At 40.5% G+C, this 18,614-nt stretch overlaps 1 protein-coding gene across 2 annotated transcripts in view; it reads left to right on the top strand.

Annotated features, from left to right (window-relative positions):
* The window catches only part of SelR (methionine sulfoxide reductase SelR), a 60,187-nt gene that overhangs the window by 28,141 nt on the left and 13,432 nt on the right, over nt 1–18,614 (top strand). Inside the window, exon 4 of one of the 2 annotated variants that reach the window (XM_067158188.2) lies at nt 3,461–3,582. The exons of the other annotated variant lie outside the window; for it this stretch is intronic. Within the exon in view, the coding sequence (XP_067014289.2) occupies nt 3,461–3,540 (80 nt within the window). The 3' untranslated portion in view covers nt 3,541–3,582. Of the gene's footprint in view, nt 1–3,460; nt 3,583–18,614 lie in introns of those variants that run through there. 2 annotated transcript variants of the gene reach the window in all.

Below are 18,614 nucleotides of genomic sequence, written 5' to 3'. Positions count from 1 at the left end.
ATATCACAGGGTTGTTTTTTTTTTTTTTGGTTTTTTTTTTTTCCTGCATTTTTCACAACACTCGCCTTCCACTTTGGCGGTGACTTTAACCTCAAAGATAAGACGCCAAACAGCAACAATTCTCAATCTGTAACATGTATCGACTCCTGCGGCAGGTTGAGCAAAGCCTGTACTAGGTGAAGAGTGCAAGTTCAGTGACGGTAGGGCAAGCATACAGTGTTAGTCGTTTTTAATTCAGATGCGAAATTTTGAAAAGAACATTCCCAGAAAAAATGGTTCTATGATTCATCTTTCGGCTTTTATGTCAATATACACTGTACTGGATAGTTATTTAGGAAATAAAGTAGCCAAATACCTTCTGCAGTTTAGTGAAAGGGTGGTCTATACACACAAAAGTGGAGTACTTTTGTAGGTTCTCAAAATATTTGAAAAATGATAACTTTTAAACTTCATTAAGTATTTCAATGGTCCTTTTTTTCGTTATGTCTACATCAACACAAACAGCCACAAAATATTTTTCAGACCAATCCATACAATACATGTAGGACAAGGAGTTCATTTTTGCTGGTGGTCTTAAACTTTTGTTAGGTACTGTATGTTGTCAACTGTAGCAAGAAGTAATTTGTGTTGAACTGGGTTTTGCGTCCGGAAACATTGTGTAACTTTCAACCAGCTGCCATTGCACATGGACACGTGGTTATACGCTCTCCCGAAATATTTACTGTTCCTCCTAAAACACTTGTTTGTCCGTTTTGTTACTTATGTCTTGTTCCACCCCATACTCTCTTCCCTTGTCCTGCATTTATCTATCTTTCTTCTTATCCTACACTGTCCCACATCAAGACTGAAGATGAGTATTGTAGCCCGTCCTGATGAATCTGGGAAACAGCAAGGAGTGTATCAGTGGTTGAGAAGGACTGGAATTAATGAGGACATTGTCCTTACCTGCCATTGTGTTTATCATATTGTGCGGTCCTGTCTTCCTACAGAGCTTTTGTAAAGTCAGCGCACTAGAAAAATTGACACGTATCTGGCAGAATAAGTTGACGAGCTTGGTTGTGTAATATTCTCAGAACTAGTAGAACAGCCTGTGGTATTGTCATAGCAGTTCAGCTGCTACATTGCACAGGATGAGACGTACATTGTCAAGCGGACGACAATGCCTTTTTCGCACACACAGCGGATTGTGTAGTTGGAAGGTTATTTTGAGTGCATATGTTACCGGCAGGTGTGTGGAGAAATAGAGACTTGGATTTTCTGATGAACTCTTGCCATGTACTTGTTCACCAATTTTGCAACATGGATTTTCTGATGAACTCTTGCCATGTACTTGTTCACCATTTTCGCAACGTGGGCTCTACGGATGATACGACAATGAAGTGGGTAACCTAAGTTGATCGCAGACTCTTTCGTTCCGGATGTTCAGTAGCATATTCAGGTGTGTTTGTCACAACAGTTTGAAGCACCAGATGTGTTGTTCCCATACCATGGTATCGAGGATGTACCAAGAGAGGAGGAATCGTGGACAGACATCGAACAGATCAAAATGTGGCCTGCAATGAGCATTTGATAAACGAGGCAAGTGTCACGTGTTGACGACTGTCATAGCAGCTAAGCTCTACAGTGGAACATTCGACCCACTAGTACAAGAGTGGGCAGGTACGTTCAGCTCCCGCAGTGACCTTGCACCATACCTTCAGTCGGCTCGTGTTTAGGAGCCAGAGACCAACAAGGGTGCCCCGGTTGACTCCACATCATCGCAAACAACGCCTTGTGGGAGAGGGTTGTCTTGAGTGAGGATTTTCTCTTCCTAATGCATGATGGTGACGGCTGGGTTTGCATCTGGCATAAACATCACAAGGCAGTTTCACTCGCCTGTGCGGTGGATGTCCAACTGGCTGATGGTGGCGATGTCATGGTCTGAGGAGTATTCTCGTGACATGCCATTAGTCATTGTACCTCATAATTGGAGTGGTGAAGACTGCAGCAGCCTGTTAGCCAACAATCTGTACCCCTATCTCCAGGAAGTCTTTCCTGACAACAGTGCCATATTCCAACAGGGCAGGTCACAGGAAGTCCTGGTATATCTTCTGGGATACAGAGTTTTATCAAAGGACCCAGTACTAGAGAGAAACAATAAACATATTCTACATCAAAAGTATGGTGTACGAACTGGAATAATAACGTTGCTACCCATCCATTGTAGCATTTTGCAACCTGAAAGTTTTAATTCATTGTGTTCTGGAGTGGGAGACACCAAAGAGTTCCAAATACTGGGGAGCATTTCTCTCAAATCACTTTCACATTTATGAAATACCTTGGGAACAAAGCACAGGACTGTGTGCTTCTATATGACTCCGAAAGCTAGTCGTTCTTAAAGAAAGTCCACAAACATCTGGAATCAGTGGAAATAAGAACATAAAGAGAAATGAACAGAATTTAAAATATCCTCAATGCAGTCAGTAGAAATACAATCCAGAGAAAAGACATCCTGTCTTAATAATTTGTAAAGCATAAAGCCTTTATCACAAACAGCATTGAAGGCAACATTATGGGGAAACCAAGCCATAGGTCATCCTTCACACCCACTGTTCATGTATTTCTCTTTGATGAACACACGACTCACATAAAATTGCCATCACAAAGAACTTCAGGGAGGTTTGGGTACTTGCATCTTGTTTTAATCCAGAAGTCGGACAGAAGATATTTTCTGCATAAATGTTCCAAGGAGATTGAGATAGATGATAGAACAAATGACTCTTAAGTTTCTACCTGGCAGACTTGTAAAGAATTTCCAATTAGATATTAGAGGCCATACAACAGTTACGGTATTGATTCTAAAAAGGATCCTTTCTAGTATCAATTTGAGATTTTCACCTTGTTTTGCACTGCTGGGCAACTCCTCTATTCCCTCACAGGTTTAGCTTTATGCCAGAAAGCACTGGACATTTCTCCTTATGGCCAAAATTGTTTCACTCTTAACACCTCAGGTTTCTGGAGGACTCTTTCTTTTCCCCACTTTTGTCAAAGAAACCATACCTATTCAGTCAGACAAAACATTTCATAAGAAATTGATAATTTATTTTTTGTATGTTTTGTCCTCGTCAATGAATTTAGGTTCTTTTGAGCTGTTGCCAAAAGAGTGACACATTCTTGTTTACAAATCATCATCTTCATTGGTATTATTCCCGTCAGGCTGGAGGGTGCAGTATCCGCCTTCCTACATCTTGATGGTTTAGACGCTTGCTTGTCGCATATCCTCCCATAGACAATCCTTCCACCGCACCTTTTCGGTCGTGCTCAGCATCACCGTCCATCAGGGCTATGTTCAACTAGCCCGTTTTGCAATTGATTCTCTGTCAGCTCCGCCTATGTATCTGTACCAGAGTAGTCTGACCTGTCTCAACTTGGTTGGTGTTGGAGTGATTTTGAGAGTATTCGTAACGTCTACATTCCATAGGTGGTCCAGCAAAAATCTTAACATCTTCATCATATGAGATCTCTTTTCCACTGGCAACATTCCTCACCGTTGAGGGCTAACGGGCAAATGACATTGCAGTATAACTTAGACGAATCTTCCGGTTGCAACCTAACGTCACTTCAGCCATCCAGCATTAAAAGGGTGAGTATAATTATAGCAGTACTATGTAAGTATACCTAAACTACTAATAATTGTGGTATATTATAGCCTTTTTTGTTTTTTCATTCCATGTGCTATTTAGGTTTCTGTTCTTTGCTTGTGATGTTTTGTTTACAAACATCTGATGCCTTGATAAGGATATGTGTGAGAATACTTCATGCAGTTCTGACATGAAGTTTTCCTCCCAAAAACCGAAAAAAGGTAAGAGAGTATTGTTACACTCTTAGGAATAATTTTATTGCTCATAAACATAGATTAAATATTCAGCAGTCGCCCTATTTAAGTCACAGGTGCATTAAATACATAAAGCAATAAACAAACAAAAACACGTAGTAAAAAAATTAATTTGACAACAATAATGGAAAAATGAGTTAAGACGAGAAAGTATTTAGAGTGATAGTGAAGTATCATGTTTTATTTCACTTGATCACAAAACACAACTGTCCCTATTAATTTTCACATCACAGAATCTTGAAACCGCACCCTTGCAGTATTCCTTTCTGCTTGCCTTATTGATGCTGTTTGGCTGTAATTCTTATTCTTTGCTGTGCTTGTACGCATAATACATACAGAATTGAAGGCTGGCACTTAGTGGTTTTCATTCACTAAGCTATATTATCCTGAAGAGCATCATCAGACCACTGCTGGGTGAAGGCCATGGACAGCTGTAACCATTTAGTTCACCCATGTGATCTAAAGGACCCATCTAATGTGAATTCTGCCTCTAGGTGGTTTATTATCCAGAGGAATCTCCTGTTTCCACCTTCCGCATGTTAGACCTCCTCAGTCCCTCTTCTTCACAGTAGCGATGACATCCTTCACATGTTTGAGACCTAGTCCAAACACTGGTCTTTCTGGCAAATACCCAACATGACCCTTTCTATTGCTCTCAGAGCTTTTGGACATTCTTTATACCAAGGCTCCAAGTCTCACACCATAAATCATTACAGGAACACTTTTGTTTTAAGCTTATTGGTAGATTGCTTTTGATGATGATATGCAGCATTTTGAGCCTTTGGGAGTGGTGAACCCATCATACAAACAGCCTATAAAATGAGTACCGGGCGAGTTGGCCGTGCAGTTAGGAGCGCGCAGCTGTGAGCTCGCACCCGGGAGATAGTGGGTTTGAACCCCACTGTCGACAGCCCTGAAGATGGTTTTCCGTGGTTTCCCATTTTCACACCAGGCAAACGCTGGGGCTGTACCTTAATTAAGGCCACAGCCTCTTCCTTCCCATTCCTAGGCCTTTCCTGTCTCATTGCCGCCATAAGACCTATCTGTATCGGTGCGTTGTAAAGCAACTAGCCAAAAAAAAACATGAGTGCGAGTGAATCGAGGCCTCGGAAAATACAGGCAGCGATGCAGAACCTTGATTCACAACCCGACCCAGGAAGCTGGAAACGGGAAATGAACGTGATGATGATGATGATGATGATTCAGCGTTCTGAAGGAGATTCATTTTGTTTTAAAAGTCCCCACTAGAAGATTTCAACTAGCCTAGGTGTGCATATTGATCAGATGAATCTATAAGCATAAAGTTTATCCTTGTATCTTTCCGACAATTGAATAAAATTTGGGTGTTGTCCAGATTCATTTTTAGACCAACTTTTTTGCTTTCCTGTTTGAGTTCTAAGGATTCTCTTCTGTATATCATGTGCATTTCTTGAAAGCATCAACAAAATGAAGGTGATGCATGATTCAAATATACTACATTTATTTTTATGCCTAGTTCTGTCCAATTGAGGGATTTAAATATTTCTTTTACTACAGCAAAAAATAATTTTGAAGAAATAGGATCCTCGTGCATAACTCTGTTTTGAATTTTAAATCTCGTACTGTCTTCATGAAGTCAATTTTTGCAACAGCTGGAAATGACTGTACCTTCTGTGGACTTACCGAATCAAATGCTTTCTCAAAATCATTGATACCAAGACAGCGGGGAAAATGGTATTTGTACATTATTTTACTCAACACAATGTTGCCAAAAACACTTTGAAATCCTCCCTGTTGTAAAGGTCGAGGTATTTTTCCAGAGTGTTTGCAATAATTCTTGGAAAAATGTTGTACATCAGTGAAAGCAAATTAATTGTCCTATAAAATAAGACTTGTATCCCCTTTCTTATGAAGCAAAATGATGATAGCATTATTCCAGTTTTCTGGTATATGTGTTCATTGTAGACATTTGGTGAACACTTTAACTGCACCCTTCCTCCTAATGTGATCACTTCAACTGTTATACCATCTTCACGTGAAATTTTTCTCTTCATGTTTTTAACCGTGTTCTTAACTTCTTCTGGAAGGACATTACTACATAATTCTCAAGATTTAAAAAGTCTGTTTCTGCAGATTCATTTCTGCTGTACAAACATTCAGAAAAAAATCGTAATTTCTTTGGTAATTTCAACACTTCTGGTAACTGCACCACCTTTTTTTTTTTACCAGAATTTGATGTTTTCCAGGCATAGGTTTTGTCTTTGTTTCTACATACTTTTATGATTTTGAATAGTTTGTCTAACCATTCTTTTGCTGAATTTTCTCTCTTATACATTTTAATATTATTATACAATGTTTCACATACTCAACTCATTGTCAGTACATTGTTTCAGGTCTCTCCTTTTCCTCATCATATGTTGGGATTTCACCAATAATTTACTTTATTTTTCGAGTAACATTTCCCACAATGTCTTTGGTGGTGTTCAACAAAACCTTAGTCAAAGGACCATCCCATTCACTGGTATCATACAGGTTTTCTAATGCTGCAAATTTGTGGTTAATTTTGATTGTGACTCTGGTTTCCTGGTTTTCAAATCCTCCTTGTCAGAATTTTGAAATCTATATATTAAGAGTTTACTAAAAACAGCTTTGGCAAATGCGCCCGTTCATTCTACTGGACAGATTTACTTCATGTTTGTTTTATTCTCTCCGGAATTACCTGACTGAATAATGAGACATTGATAGGTCTCTAACTTCAGTCAACTTTGAGTAATCATAAAACCAAATTATTAAATCACTCCAATAATTGCAGGTGAAGGCTTACCCTAACCTTCGCCCTGTGGGTGGGGATGGTAGAATAACACCCACGGTATCCCCTGCCTGTCATAAGAGGCGACTAAAGGGGCCCCAGGGGCTCTGAACTTTGGAGCGTGGGTTGGCGACCACGGTGCCCTTAGCTGAGTCCTAGCATTGCTTCCACTTACTTGTGCCAGGCTCCTCGCTTTCATCTATCCTATCCGACCTCCCTTGGTCAACTCTTGTTCATTTCAGACCCCAACGATATTACGTATGGAGGCTTAGGGAGTCTTTCATTTTCATGCCCTTCGTGGCCCTTGTCTTCCTTTTGCCGATACCTTCATTTTTAAGGTGTCGGACCCCTTCCATTTTTTCTCTCTGATTAGTGTTATATAGAGGATGGTTGCCTAGTTGTATCACCACCACCATTACCCTAACTTGTAATTAGTAGGTTGCTAAGCGACCAACACTTTCAATTATATTCTGATATATGTGATTTTCATCCTTAGTAATCGCATTGCATTCAGCCATGTTTAATGAGCCACTTCCTCTGATCTCTGCTAGATCCTACTTGATTCTCTAACCTTTCCCAGCTTCCAGATATATTTAGCAGATGGCAGAACGTTCCTAATAACTTACATCCTGCTAAAAGAAAGAAAAAAAAAATGTACAAACAAAATGGACCCCATTATGACATACACCTTTGATATTATCTGGGAACATCTATCGAAGGATAACCTAGCTACACTAGAAAGAGTGAAGGCCATGTATTTTAAAAAGGGTTCTTTGCCTGACAAAAGATCTCTCCTTGGAGACTAACCTGCTGGGCGAGTTGGCCATGAGCTTGCATCCACGAGATAGTGGGTTCGAACTCCACCGTTGGCAGCCCTGAAGATGGTTTTCAGTGGTTTCCCATTTCATTCCAGGCAAGTGCTTGGGCTGTACCTTAATCAAGCCCACGGCTGCTTCCTTCCCACTTCAAGGCCTCTCCTATCCCATCATCGCCATAAGACCTATTTGTGTCGGTGCGACGTAAAGCAAATAATAAGAAAGAGACTAACCTATAAGCTCACAAGAAACCGTTCTATATGCGACACAGTACCAAGCTTTACTTCAAGAACTGCAGGATAAAAAAGCGAATATATGGATAAACTTTCACCAAACTGACGACATGATGAATGGATGAACTGCGGCATACCATAACACGCTTCTTATTAAACGTTCATAAAACCATTGAAAAGGGCAGGCAGAACAAGACGAGTTATCTGACCTGTTTATAACAAATGATGTGCAGCAGCACGTGTCCTCTAGTCTTTTCTTAATTAGTTTTGACATAAATATGCCATAGAGCTGGGGATCATCTCAACATTTGTGTAACGAAAGAGTGGCATGCAGCCAAATGTGCGATGGAAATGTTACCTAGCAACCGTGCAGGTCGTGATGTGAAGTATGGATGGATGGTCAGGCAATGTTACCTAGCAATCGTGCAGGCTGTGATGAAATGAAATGCCATATGGCTTTTAGTGCCGGGAGTGTCCGAGGACATGTTCGGCTCGCCAAGTGCAGGTCTGTTTTTATTTGACGCCTGTAGGCGACCGGCGCGTCATGATGATGACGAAGACAACACATACACCCAGCCCCCGTGCCAGCGAAATTAACCAATGATGGTTAAAATACCCGACCCTGCCGGGAATCGAACCCGGGACTCGTGTGACCAAAGGCCAGCACGCTAACCATTTAGCTCTGGAGTCGGTCAAATGACGGGAAACAGGCTGTGGATTTTCATTTTCATTGATAATCTAAACTGAGATTCACTTCTGCCTACTAATTGTTCAGTATCGTTATCTGAATAATTACTAGTGGGAGCGTATACCTGTATAATATGGAGACTATCATTGTTATCATCTCTTATTTATCTTAATGTCCGGCTCCATGTCTAAATGGTTAGCGTGCTGGCCTTTGGTCACAGAGGTTCCGGGTTCGATTCCCGGCAGGGTATTTTAACCATCATTGGTTAATTTCCCTGGCACGGGGGCTGCGTGTATGTGTTGTCTTAATCATCATTTCATCCTCATCACGACGCGCAGGTCGCCTACGGGCCTCAAATCAAAAGACCTGCACCTGGCGAGCCAAACCCGTCCTGGGATCTCCCGCCGCTAAAAGCCATACACCATTTCATTTATCTTAATCACTATACTGGTGAATAAGAAATCCAACACCGGAGTTACCATCTTGTGTATAGATGATTTTCAGCTCTTCTTTAAGTTTTAGGAACCTGTCTCCGGATAAAAGTGCAGAACACTGAAGAGGATATTGTCAACTAAATTGAGTTTTTATCTGTAATACTAATATTTTGTAGTTCTGATTGTCATACTGATTAATAATGCTGTCTTGAGGTCAGAAGAATGCGCTTTCAGTTATTTTGTCCATGCCTATTTAGTTACTGAAATGGATGATGAACTGAAGAGAATGGATTATATATGCAGCGATCTAATTTAACACATTTAATGAAATACTAGCCATGTAAACAGGCTTCAGGCGGGGAAGTGTAGTTTTTATTAGTGCTTTGAAATTTGTTACGCCTGTCAACGGACCTCAGTTCGGTTTTTTACGTCACACCGACACAAGTTGTTTTACGTCGCATTGGCACAAATCGTATGGCGACGACAGGATAGGAAAGGGCTAAGAGTGGGGAGCAAGCGGTCGTGGCCTTAATTAAGGTTAGGCCCCAGCATGGGAAACCACGGAAAACCATCTTCAGGGGCTGCCGACAGTGGGGTTCGACCCCACTATCTCCCGAATGCATGTTGATAGCTTTGAGGCCCATAGCTCTCATAATAAGAAATTCTACTGAACGGACAGTTTTCAATTAAAAATCCTGTACTTAAATAGTGCCATCGAACTTCAGTGGTAAAAGAACGACTAAATTTTCTTATCTTTATTTCTACTGAATATGGCATCTTGCAAAAAAAAAAAAAAAAAAAAAAAAAATCCTCGAGATAATCACAATGATTTCCTCGCAAGAAAATAGGGGAAGAGAGTGTTTAAAGTGGTGTTTTTAGATCTATCGTGTTCTTTTCTGTTGTGTAGTGCTGTGTTATATTGGTTAGTTGTTTCCCTGTGAAGTAGCTGGAATGTGTTAATAAAAACTTAATTATTTGATCATATTCGGCTTTATTAGCCGTTTTTAGGTGTTTTATTAAAATCTGCCGTTGTGTGGTTTTGGGTCGCGTAGCTATCACGTTGCATTCGGGAGATGGTGATTCGACCGCCAATGTCGGCAGCCCTGAATATGGGGCCACGCTCGCTTCGCCCCGTGCTATCTGTGTCAGTGCGACGTAGAACAAAATTGTAATAGTGAAATTTGGGGATGAAATACTTGATAGGATGTCAACCTCCTATGGGCCCAACAGGTAGCACGGGAGAGGACTATCGTGCTGGTGCTAGTGTGGTATATTTTAGCACTTCGCCACGTCCTCTAGAGCCAGTAATAGATGACCCCGATTTGTAAATTAATTACACTTAAGCCTGCAGGCCCTGGGTACACCAAGTCCGTTAACGGTTCCTTGTCATCGCGTCCACTTTAAGACTTCTTACGAAATAACATGCTCTCTGCTCTTCCACGAGTACGGTATCTCGTACGTTTAGTTTTATGTACACATAATTTGAGAAGACAATTGTGTTTTACTTTTTAATGAAGTTTCGAATTGTAGATTTCATTGAGATGAGAACATACTTTGTGTAGGAGAGGGGAGAGCCACAGTTTTTCGATCCAAGTTATGAAGACAGCGGCAGTACACCCTCCTTTCGGAGTCAACTTTGCGACCACGGGGGTCCCAGCTGGGTCTGGCATTGTGTCAGCCTGGTCATTTTTCTTCGACCTCTCTTGTCCGCCGGTATTAGGTGTGCGAGGCTTTCATTCTTCTGAGAGTGGTACTTGTTCACTTCTTACGACAAGCAAGGATAACCAAGAACTTGTCTCACTGGAGCCCACTTGCATTAACCTATCCCTAATGGTGGATTATGCGCCCGTCTGTCTGCCAGTCATCAGTCCAGAGGCTGGTTGGGTTCTCGAATAAAACCACCAAAGGGTACGGGGAAACCGATGGCAGCACCAAAATGAGGCGTACTAGGCAAGATGAGCAGTGAGGTTGTTGGCCACTGCGCCAGACTGCTATTGTAGCACGATTAACCCTATGAGCAACACGTTTCATAACTTGTCTACTGTCACACACAGACTGGGACTTCCTTGCTCTGGCCTGTTCATCCATCAACAAGTGGCAGACCGGGCGAGTTGGCCGTGAGCATGCATCCGGGAGATAGTGTCGGCAGCCATGAAGGTGGTTTTCCGTGGTTTCTCATTTTCACACCAGGCAAATGCCAGGCTGTTCCTTAATTAAGGCCACGGCCGCTTCCTTCCCATTCCTAGCCCTTTCCTATCCCATCGTCGCCATAAGACCTATCTGTGGCGGTGCGACGTAAAGCCACTAGCAAACAAAGAGAATAGAAGTGGCAGTAGACGGAATTCATAACATTGTTAAATTACTTAACGCATACTGACAAGTGGTGCTGGTGGTGGTAGTGATTATTGTTTGAAGTACAACTGAGCAACCATCGTCTATGAACATTAATCAGAGAGATATAGTGAAAGGTATTGGCCAAAGAAGGACAAGGGCCACGAAAGGCGTGAATAAGAAAGATTCCTAAGGGGTGGGGCAAGGAAGGTCGGATAGGATAGATGAAAGTGAGGTGGTCTGCTCAAGACTTTACGTCCCCATCCCACGATCATGTGCTCTCACTCCATAGGAGCAATGTGGAGAGTCTAGTGATTAGAAATTGTATACCAGCACCTCCCCTACCAACATTCTGATAGTAAAAATATTTTCGACCAACGGGATTCGAATCGGTTAATCACGGTGTCAGAACGCAACGCCTTTGCTGCAGATAATAGACAGATACAATTGAAATAATTATTTGAGGGAATTGAATATCGTGAAACTTTCCCATTGCCAATAATATTTTTTTTTTTTTTTTTTCCTTTTCCAGCAAGAAACTTAACGTACTGAGGTAAGAGTCTACCCATGGCAACAGAGACATCGTAAGCTGATTAATTCCGTGCAAATCTGCGTTATGTTTCATTTCACCTCATGCGCAATTACGCAGGACAATGAGAATTCTGTTCTCTATAGAAACAGCCAAACCTCTATAGGTTGCATGTCCTATAGATTAGGACGCACAACTATCAGGAGCCTTGTATCGGTCGTCGTAAAACTATATCTATGCATAAAACTGATAACCTCGTACTGTACTTCAGGAAGATAATCGGTCGTATTCTATACCTTTTCATATGTCTTTCCATCTCCCTTATTTCGCGAACTAGCAGCAACAAACGTACGACCTCCATGTTATCGAAGTTAGCCATCGGTTAAACTACCTCTACACCAGGACTAACGTGCGGACTAAAGCCGGATCACCCTCTTAGTCCATCCTTGGTACGGCTTTAGTTCGGACTAGACTGTGAATAGCACCCATAGTATTTGAGGAGTATGTATCTTATTACGGTGAGTCAGAAGGAAATTCGCACAGAGGACAGACGTAAATTAAATACTTGTCCTTGTCTTTCATTAATATGTTTAGTTTTAGTTCTCGGAGTATTATCACTTAATTTCGTTTTAAAATAAATGTTTATAGACAAAGTAAGAGATAACAACTAACTACACGCTTTCCACTCTACGTAGGTACTTCGTAAGTATAGTTTTTTTAGCACAATGTACTTTAGTTTTTTTTTTTAAATTAATGTTACGTATAGCATTGGAAACAATTGATGGAAAATTTTCTGCAAGTAGGCAGAAATGCCTGATGAAGTAATCAAATAAATGAATTTTCTTCTACCACGTTCTCTTGCCCTTCAGTGTTTGCCGAAGCAGCTGACAATATGTTTGGCTTACAAATCGTTTTTCTACATTTAATGGCAGACAACAGCTTAAAGTCGCTGTTTGCTCCTCTTAAGACGCATCTGTTCGTCACTTTATCAGCATCAAACTTGAAATGCCTCTAGGTTTTTCATGGTGCTATCCTACAAGTTCAAGCCTCTAAGAGAGCTGCTCAGTTCTAGCCATACTTTCATATAGGCTACTTTCAGGTTTAAGTGCTCAACGTTGAAGAAGGAGGTAAGCTCCACTGTCGGCAGCCCTGAAGGTTTTCCGTGGTTTCCCATTTTCACACCAGGCAAATGCCGGGGCTGTACCTTAATTAAGGCCACGGCCGCTTCCTTCCACTTCCTAGGCCTTTCCTATTCCATCGTCGCCATAAGACATATCTGTGTCGGTGCAACGTAAAGCAAGTAGCAAAAAAAGAAAAGAGGAAGGAGGACATTTTTCTGTAATATACAGTAGAATACCTACCGTTTCTCTGTGACTTCTAATTTCCTCGTCGGGGTCTAGGCTGTCAGTGATTATGCTCTCCACATACTGTATTTAAAATGGCGCATACTTTCGACTGGAAGGCCTCTGGTATTCAGAGTAGCTTGGTCATGACTTTGAACAACCTGCGAGAAAGTATGCAGTCTTCACGAACTCCTCTCTGTCCGGTGATGTTCGCTTTTCGTGTGTGACCTATTTTGATTTTAGAAGACTGATTACAGTACAAATAATATTCTCGATGATTGCAGTATTCTTTATCAAGGCGGCTGATGAACCCCTATTCGATCTGAGGTAATCCCTCTGGCAAGGTGGCTACAATCGACTGGACGGAGAACGTAATTGAAATAAAAACAGCTCCTTTAATAGTTACTAATATTCTGCCATAGAAATGGTAGAATGCAGGCCTGATATTCTTGCAAGACGAGCGCCCTGTTCTTTAGCTACCAATCAATATCGGGCGCGAGATTGTCTTTTTACTCCTCCTCTATTTGGTCTCCCCTCTGTGCGCGGGGGTGGACCTGAGGGAGGGCCAGCACGGAATAATGAAATGAAATCCAGTCGTGGGGAGAGAGAGTGAGTGACTCATGGACGTGAGGAACTGAGAATCGATCATTTAAAGTACGTGTCTCCAGCCAATGAGAGGGGACCATTTTTGTTTTTGCCTATGCAGCTCAAGGGGAAGTAACGCAACGCGACTGTATTCTGTCTGCGTCAGAAATCAGCTCGATAACATCCTAAAACGTGAAGGAAATCTTAAAATGAGTGTTCTTCTTAGAATAAATAACTTTTGCATGGTCTCTAATATCTGAAGGGGACGTTTGAATCAATCATCAACGCTCTGCTTTTAGGACTATCGCCCACGGGGCAGATTCTCTATCAGTTGTTACCGTATCTAGCCTTTCCTTAAAAGAACTTGGACATTTATCGAACATTTCCCTTGATCATTTATTCCTATCCCTTACTCTTCCTATAAATTAATAATTAATATTTGTCCTAATCTGTCCTGTTTAATTCCACCTTTATCTTCATATTATGGTCTTGCCTATTTTTAAAAGATCCACTAAAGCTTTTTCGTCTACTAAAGCCATTCCATGTCATCTCTCCACTGACAGCTCGAAACATACCACTTAGTCGAGCAGCTCTTCTCCTTTCTCCGAAGTCTTCCCAGCCCAAAATTTGCAACATTTTTGTAACACTACTTCTTTGTCGGAAATCACCAATAACAACTCGAGCTGCTTTCCTTTGGATGTTTTTCCAGTTCTGGTATCAACGAGTCCTGGCGTGGGTCCCATACACTGGAACTGTACTCAAATTGGTGTTCTTATCACGCCTTCGACATGAGATACAGATTCCTCTTTCTCATTTTAGAGGCAAATGTCGACTCGATAGATTTTATGATTTGCTGTGGCTGTGCTTGGCGGATATTTTGATATTTACATATGGTAAATATTCTAGGCATTCTATGCTACAATGAAGAGAAAAGGGGACGACATTAATATAAGTTCCAGATTTCACGTTCCCAAGTAATTTATTTAAATAGAAATAAACATACATGTTGCATTTCTAATATTTAAGTTTGATTTGATATAATCTGATTATTTTCTTTCAAGAACGAAGCATGTCATTTCACTTTAATTAAATTGTTTATTTTTTGAGTATAGGCTAATTCTATTATGTTTTTTTCAACTAGTTTATAAGTGTTTATTCATAAATTATTTTCAGCTGACTGGAAACCTATCAGTTATAAATGAACTGAGTAAAAACAGAAGAGTATTGGCTTCAGATAATACAAGATATATAGACGCTATTTTGATTTTAAAAGCTACATTTTAACGAGTGATTGAAATATTCTCTCAGATGTTTCTCTGCCTATTATTATTATTATTATTATTATTATTATTATTATTATTATTATTATTATTATTAATGATACTTATTAAATTTATTTATTTACTCCACTGCTATTTAAAGGTAATCTCGACATTTCTCATATCTATTATTCTGGGTACCGTAAATATATTTTTTCCTTCATATTTTAGGGTAATTTTCTCGCTCATTTTAAAGTAATCTTTTGACGATTTTAGGGCATTTTCTAGGTCATTTTTCGCCATTTATTTGGTGATCAAAATCCGGGGCCCTGGTCATGATTGTCAGTGTTCCTAGTTACCGTTAAAACTCTCAATGTGCGTAGCGAGGTGGTCAATATCGTAACGACAGGTCAATGACACAAATAAGTGGCATGTTCTTTATTTATATGATTGTAACGAGTTTCGTCAGAGGCTTGTTCATACTAATGACCCTTTCACTCGCCTCCTAGTAAGAAATTCGAAAAAGGAAATAGCTTGAACAGTGTTTGTCAATTTCACACTCCTTGGGGGCTTTCCTGATTGCGACAAGGGAGTCCCAGTGTACTCTTTTCTGTGTAGACGAGAAAAATACTTCCATGTGTCACGTACTTAACATGGAGCGATTATAGCTCTAAGTTAATGCCGTTTGAAATTACCACATTTCACGTTTTGAATTGTGAAAGTTATTGCGCTTTTCTTTCAAGATTGTCTACCAACTTACTCGAAATTGAAATAAAATAGGCTACATAAGATTCTTCCTAACCAATATTACTAATCCAGAGACCTTCAATTACCGAATTGCCAATGTGCTGATGGGTGGAGAAAAACTAGATCAAGTAAAGGAATGCAAATATCTAGTAGCAAGTGTCATCACATCTGACGGAAAATGTAGGAAGGAAGTAAACGCGCGGATTGCAGAGGCGAAGGGAGCATTCTAAAAATAAAAATAAAAACTCTACTAACATCCAAGACTATCTGCATGGAGGTACGAAGTTGTAAGCTACGGCTCAGCAGGCTATTTGGTTTTGGTCAGACACCAACCCCATGTATTCATGTTTCTATCCTGTGTTGTATAAACAAAAGTGGCCTCCGGAACAATGTTGCCGACTCATTTTTCACAACTTCCCTACAGAGTTCCGCAGTCGGTGGGGCCGATATCCCCTGCCTGTCGTAAGAGGTGACTAAAAGGGGCCCCGTGGGAGTGTGGGTTGGCGACCACGGATCACTTAGCTGAGTCCTGACATTGCTTCCACTTACTTGTGCCAGGCTCCTCATTTTCATCTATCCTATCCACCTCCCTTGGTCAACTCTTGTTCTTTTCCGACCTCGACTCTATTAGAGCATTCGATGCCTAGGAAGTCTTTCATTTTCACGCATTTCATGGCCTTTGTCTTTCTTCGGGCGATATCTTCATTTTTCGAAAGTGCCAGACCCCTTCCATTTTTCAGCTCTGATTAGAGTTGATGATTGCCCAGTTGTAGTTCCTCTTAAAAACAACAATCACCGAACGAACATGTAGAAGACTCGCCGAAGTTAAATGTCTTTTGTGCGCTAGCGGACTGAATGTCATGTTACAAAACTGTCTAATGCCACTATTGCATGATGAAACGGACAACAACAACAACAACAACAACAATAATAATAATAATAATAATAATAATAATAATAATAATAATGTTGTCGTTTGGGTCAGCAGTCCCTGCCCCCCGATCTTGTGCTAAGCTTTTCATCTCTACACAACTAGTGCATCCTACATCTGCTCTAATCTGCTTCTCGGTCTACCCCTACCGTTCTTACCGCCTGCACTTCCTTCAAAAACCAACTGAACAAGTCCTAAGTGTCTTAAGATGTGTCCTATCATTCTATTTCTTCTCGTCAAATTTAATCAAATCGACCTCCTCTCACCAATTCGATTCAGTATCTCTTCATTCGTGATTCTATCTAATCATCTCACCTTCAGCATTCTTGTGTAACACCACATTTCAAAAGCTTCTATTCTCTTTTTTTCTGAGCCAGTTATCGTCCACGTTTCACTTCCATACAATGACACGCTCCTGACGCATGTCTTCCAAAATTTATTTCTAACTAGCTGATGTACCCGTGCTTTGCTACGGGATTCTACATTGTATACAGAATTCTAGGTTAGGTAGTGTATACGTTGTGAGCAAGACTGTATTACATGTTATAGCTCTTAACGTTGCCCTATACACGCGACGGGGAAATCACCAAACGTCTTTTCTCATATGAAGACTGGGTTAGGGAATTTTTATTGCAATGGTAGGCCCACTTGTCTACCATCAGTCACAATCAGGTTGGGGAATTTCAATATAATGGCAGACACTCACTCTCCACCTGTTTGTTTAAATCCTCAGAAAGACTGTCATAGTGTTTTTCCCAACTGAAACGAACATAGGTCATTACAATGACGTCAGTAGGAATGGCGCGAGTAAAAGCAATGCTTTCATATGAACTACCTACTCGATCAAATTAAAAACCAACTATTTTCTCGCTTTTAACGAACAGTACTACGCTGCCGATCTAACAGTCTAAAGTTCCAGAGCTGGAATGACCAGACTGCAGACAGCCGTGATTCGAGAAAACTCTTAGTTTTTTTCGGGGGAGGGGGGTCGAATAGTGGAGAGTCCCAGGGTAACTATGCCCTTTTACTAATCTGTTTCCTAGGAGTACCCGATGAGTCGTAAAATCTCAATTCATTACACTGGCGGCGGAAAAATCTGACTTGGAGGCAAATTTTTCCTCCAAGCCAGAGGAGAAACGCCCTCTTCACTGCTAATTTGAACTAAAATGAATGTAGAATTTAATAAAAGTGAAGGGGAAGAAGCTCTTCTTAAGAAACGGCTCTTTCAGTGTTGAATTTTGAGTTATTTAGTCAATTGTGGTTCTATAATTTGGAATAGGCTTAAATTGTAATTCTAGACCAGGTACTACTACTACTACTACTACTACTACTACTACTACTACTACTACTACTATGTTGAACCAGTGTGATGTACCAGCAGTATCAGAAAATAACCAGAGCAACGACATGCTAAAGAAGAAAGTCTTTTAACTCGCCAGCTATTTCCCGCCAATATTCAGTCAGGCTGTTAAACTCGGTACACAGCAGTAATCCCATCATTCGGAGTTGAGCGGCAGCATAAGAAACAAAGAACATCACAATAAACAATGGTCAGTGTAATGTTGTTGTTGATCAATGCTATGCGCTTTCGACATTGTAGGTCTTCACATTTAGTTTTCTTCCGACTCTGAAAGACCACTCTTATCACAGTCGATACGGTAAAACTGAATAAAACATAAATGATCGGATATTGCATTCTCTATAACATTTGTTATTCAGTACTTTTCGATGGGACCAATAAAATCGGTACTTAAAAATTAAATTTTAGGCGCCTTTCCCTAAACTACAATTTCATCCAGGGTGAATAAAATTGTTTATAAATTAGACTGCAGTATCTTATTCCCCGACTCTATATACCGATTTTCATTAAATTCTGTTAACCCATTTTCTCGTGGCTCGGCGTTGATATGGACTTAGCAACAAAAATACAAATTCATTAATATCTGTGTTATCATAGCTGGTACGGTAACAATGAATGACAGAAATGATCGGAAATTTAATTCTGTATAACTTTAGTTGTGCAATATTTATCGATAGGACCACTAATAATATGTGTG

Source organism: Anabrus simplex, chromosome 14 (genome assembly GCF_040414725.1).
Source record: "Anabrus simplex isolate iqAnaSimp1 chromosome 14, ASM4041472v1, whole genome shotgun sequence".
Lineage (NCBI taxonomy): Eukaryota > Metazoa > Arthropoda > Insecta > Orthoptera > Tettigoniidae > Anabrus > Anabrus simplex.
Note: the sequence above shows the minus strand (reverse complement) of the source record. Positions and strands in the feature narration are given on the sequence as shown.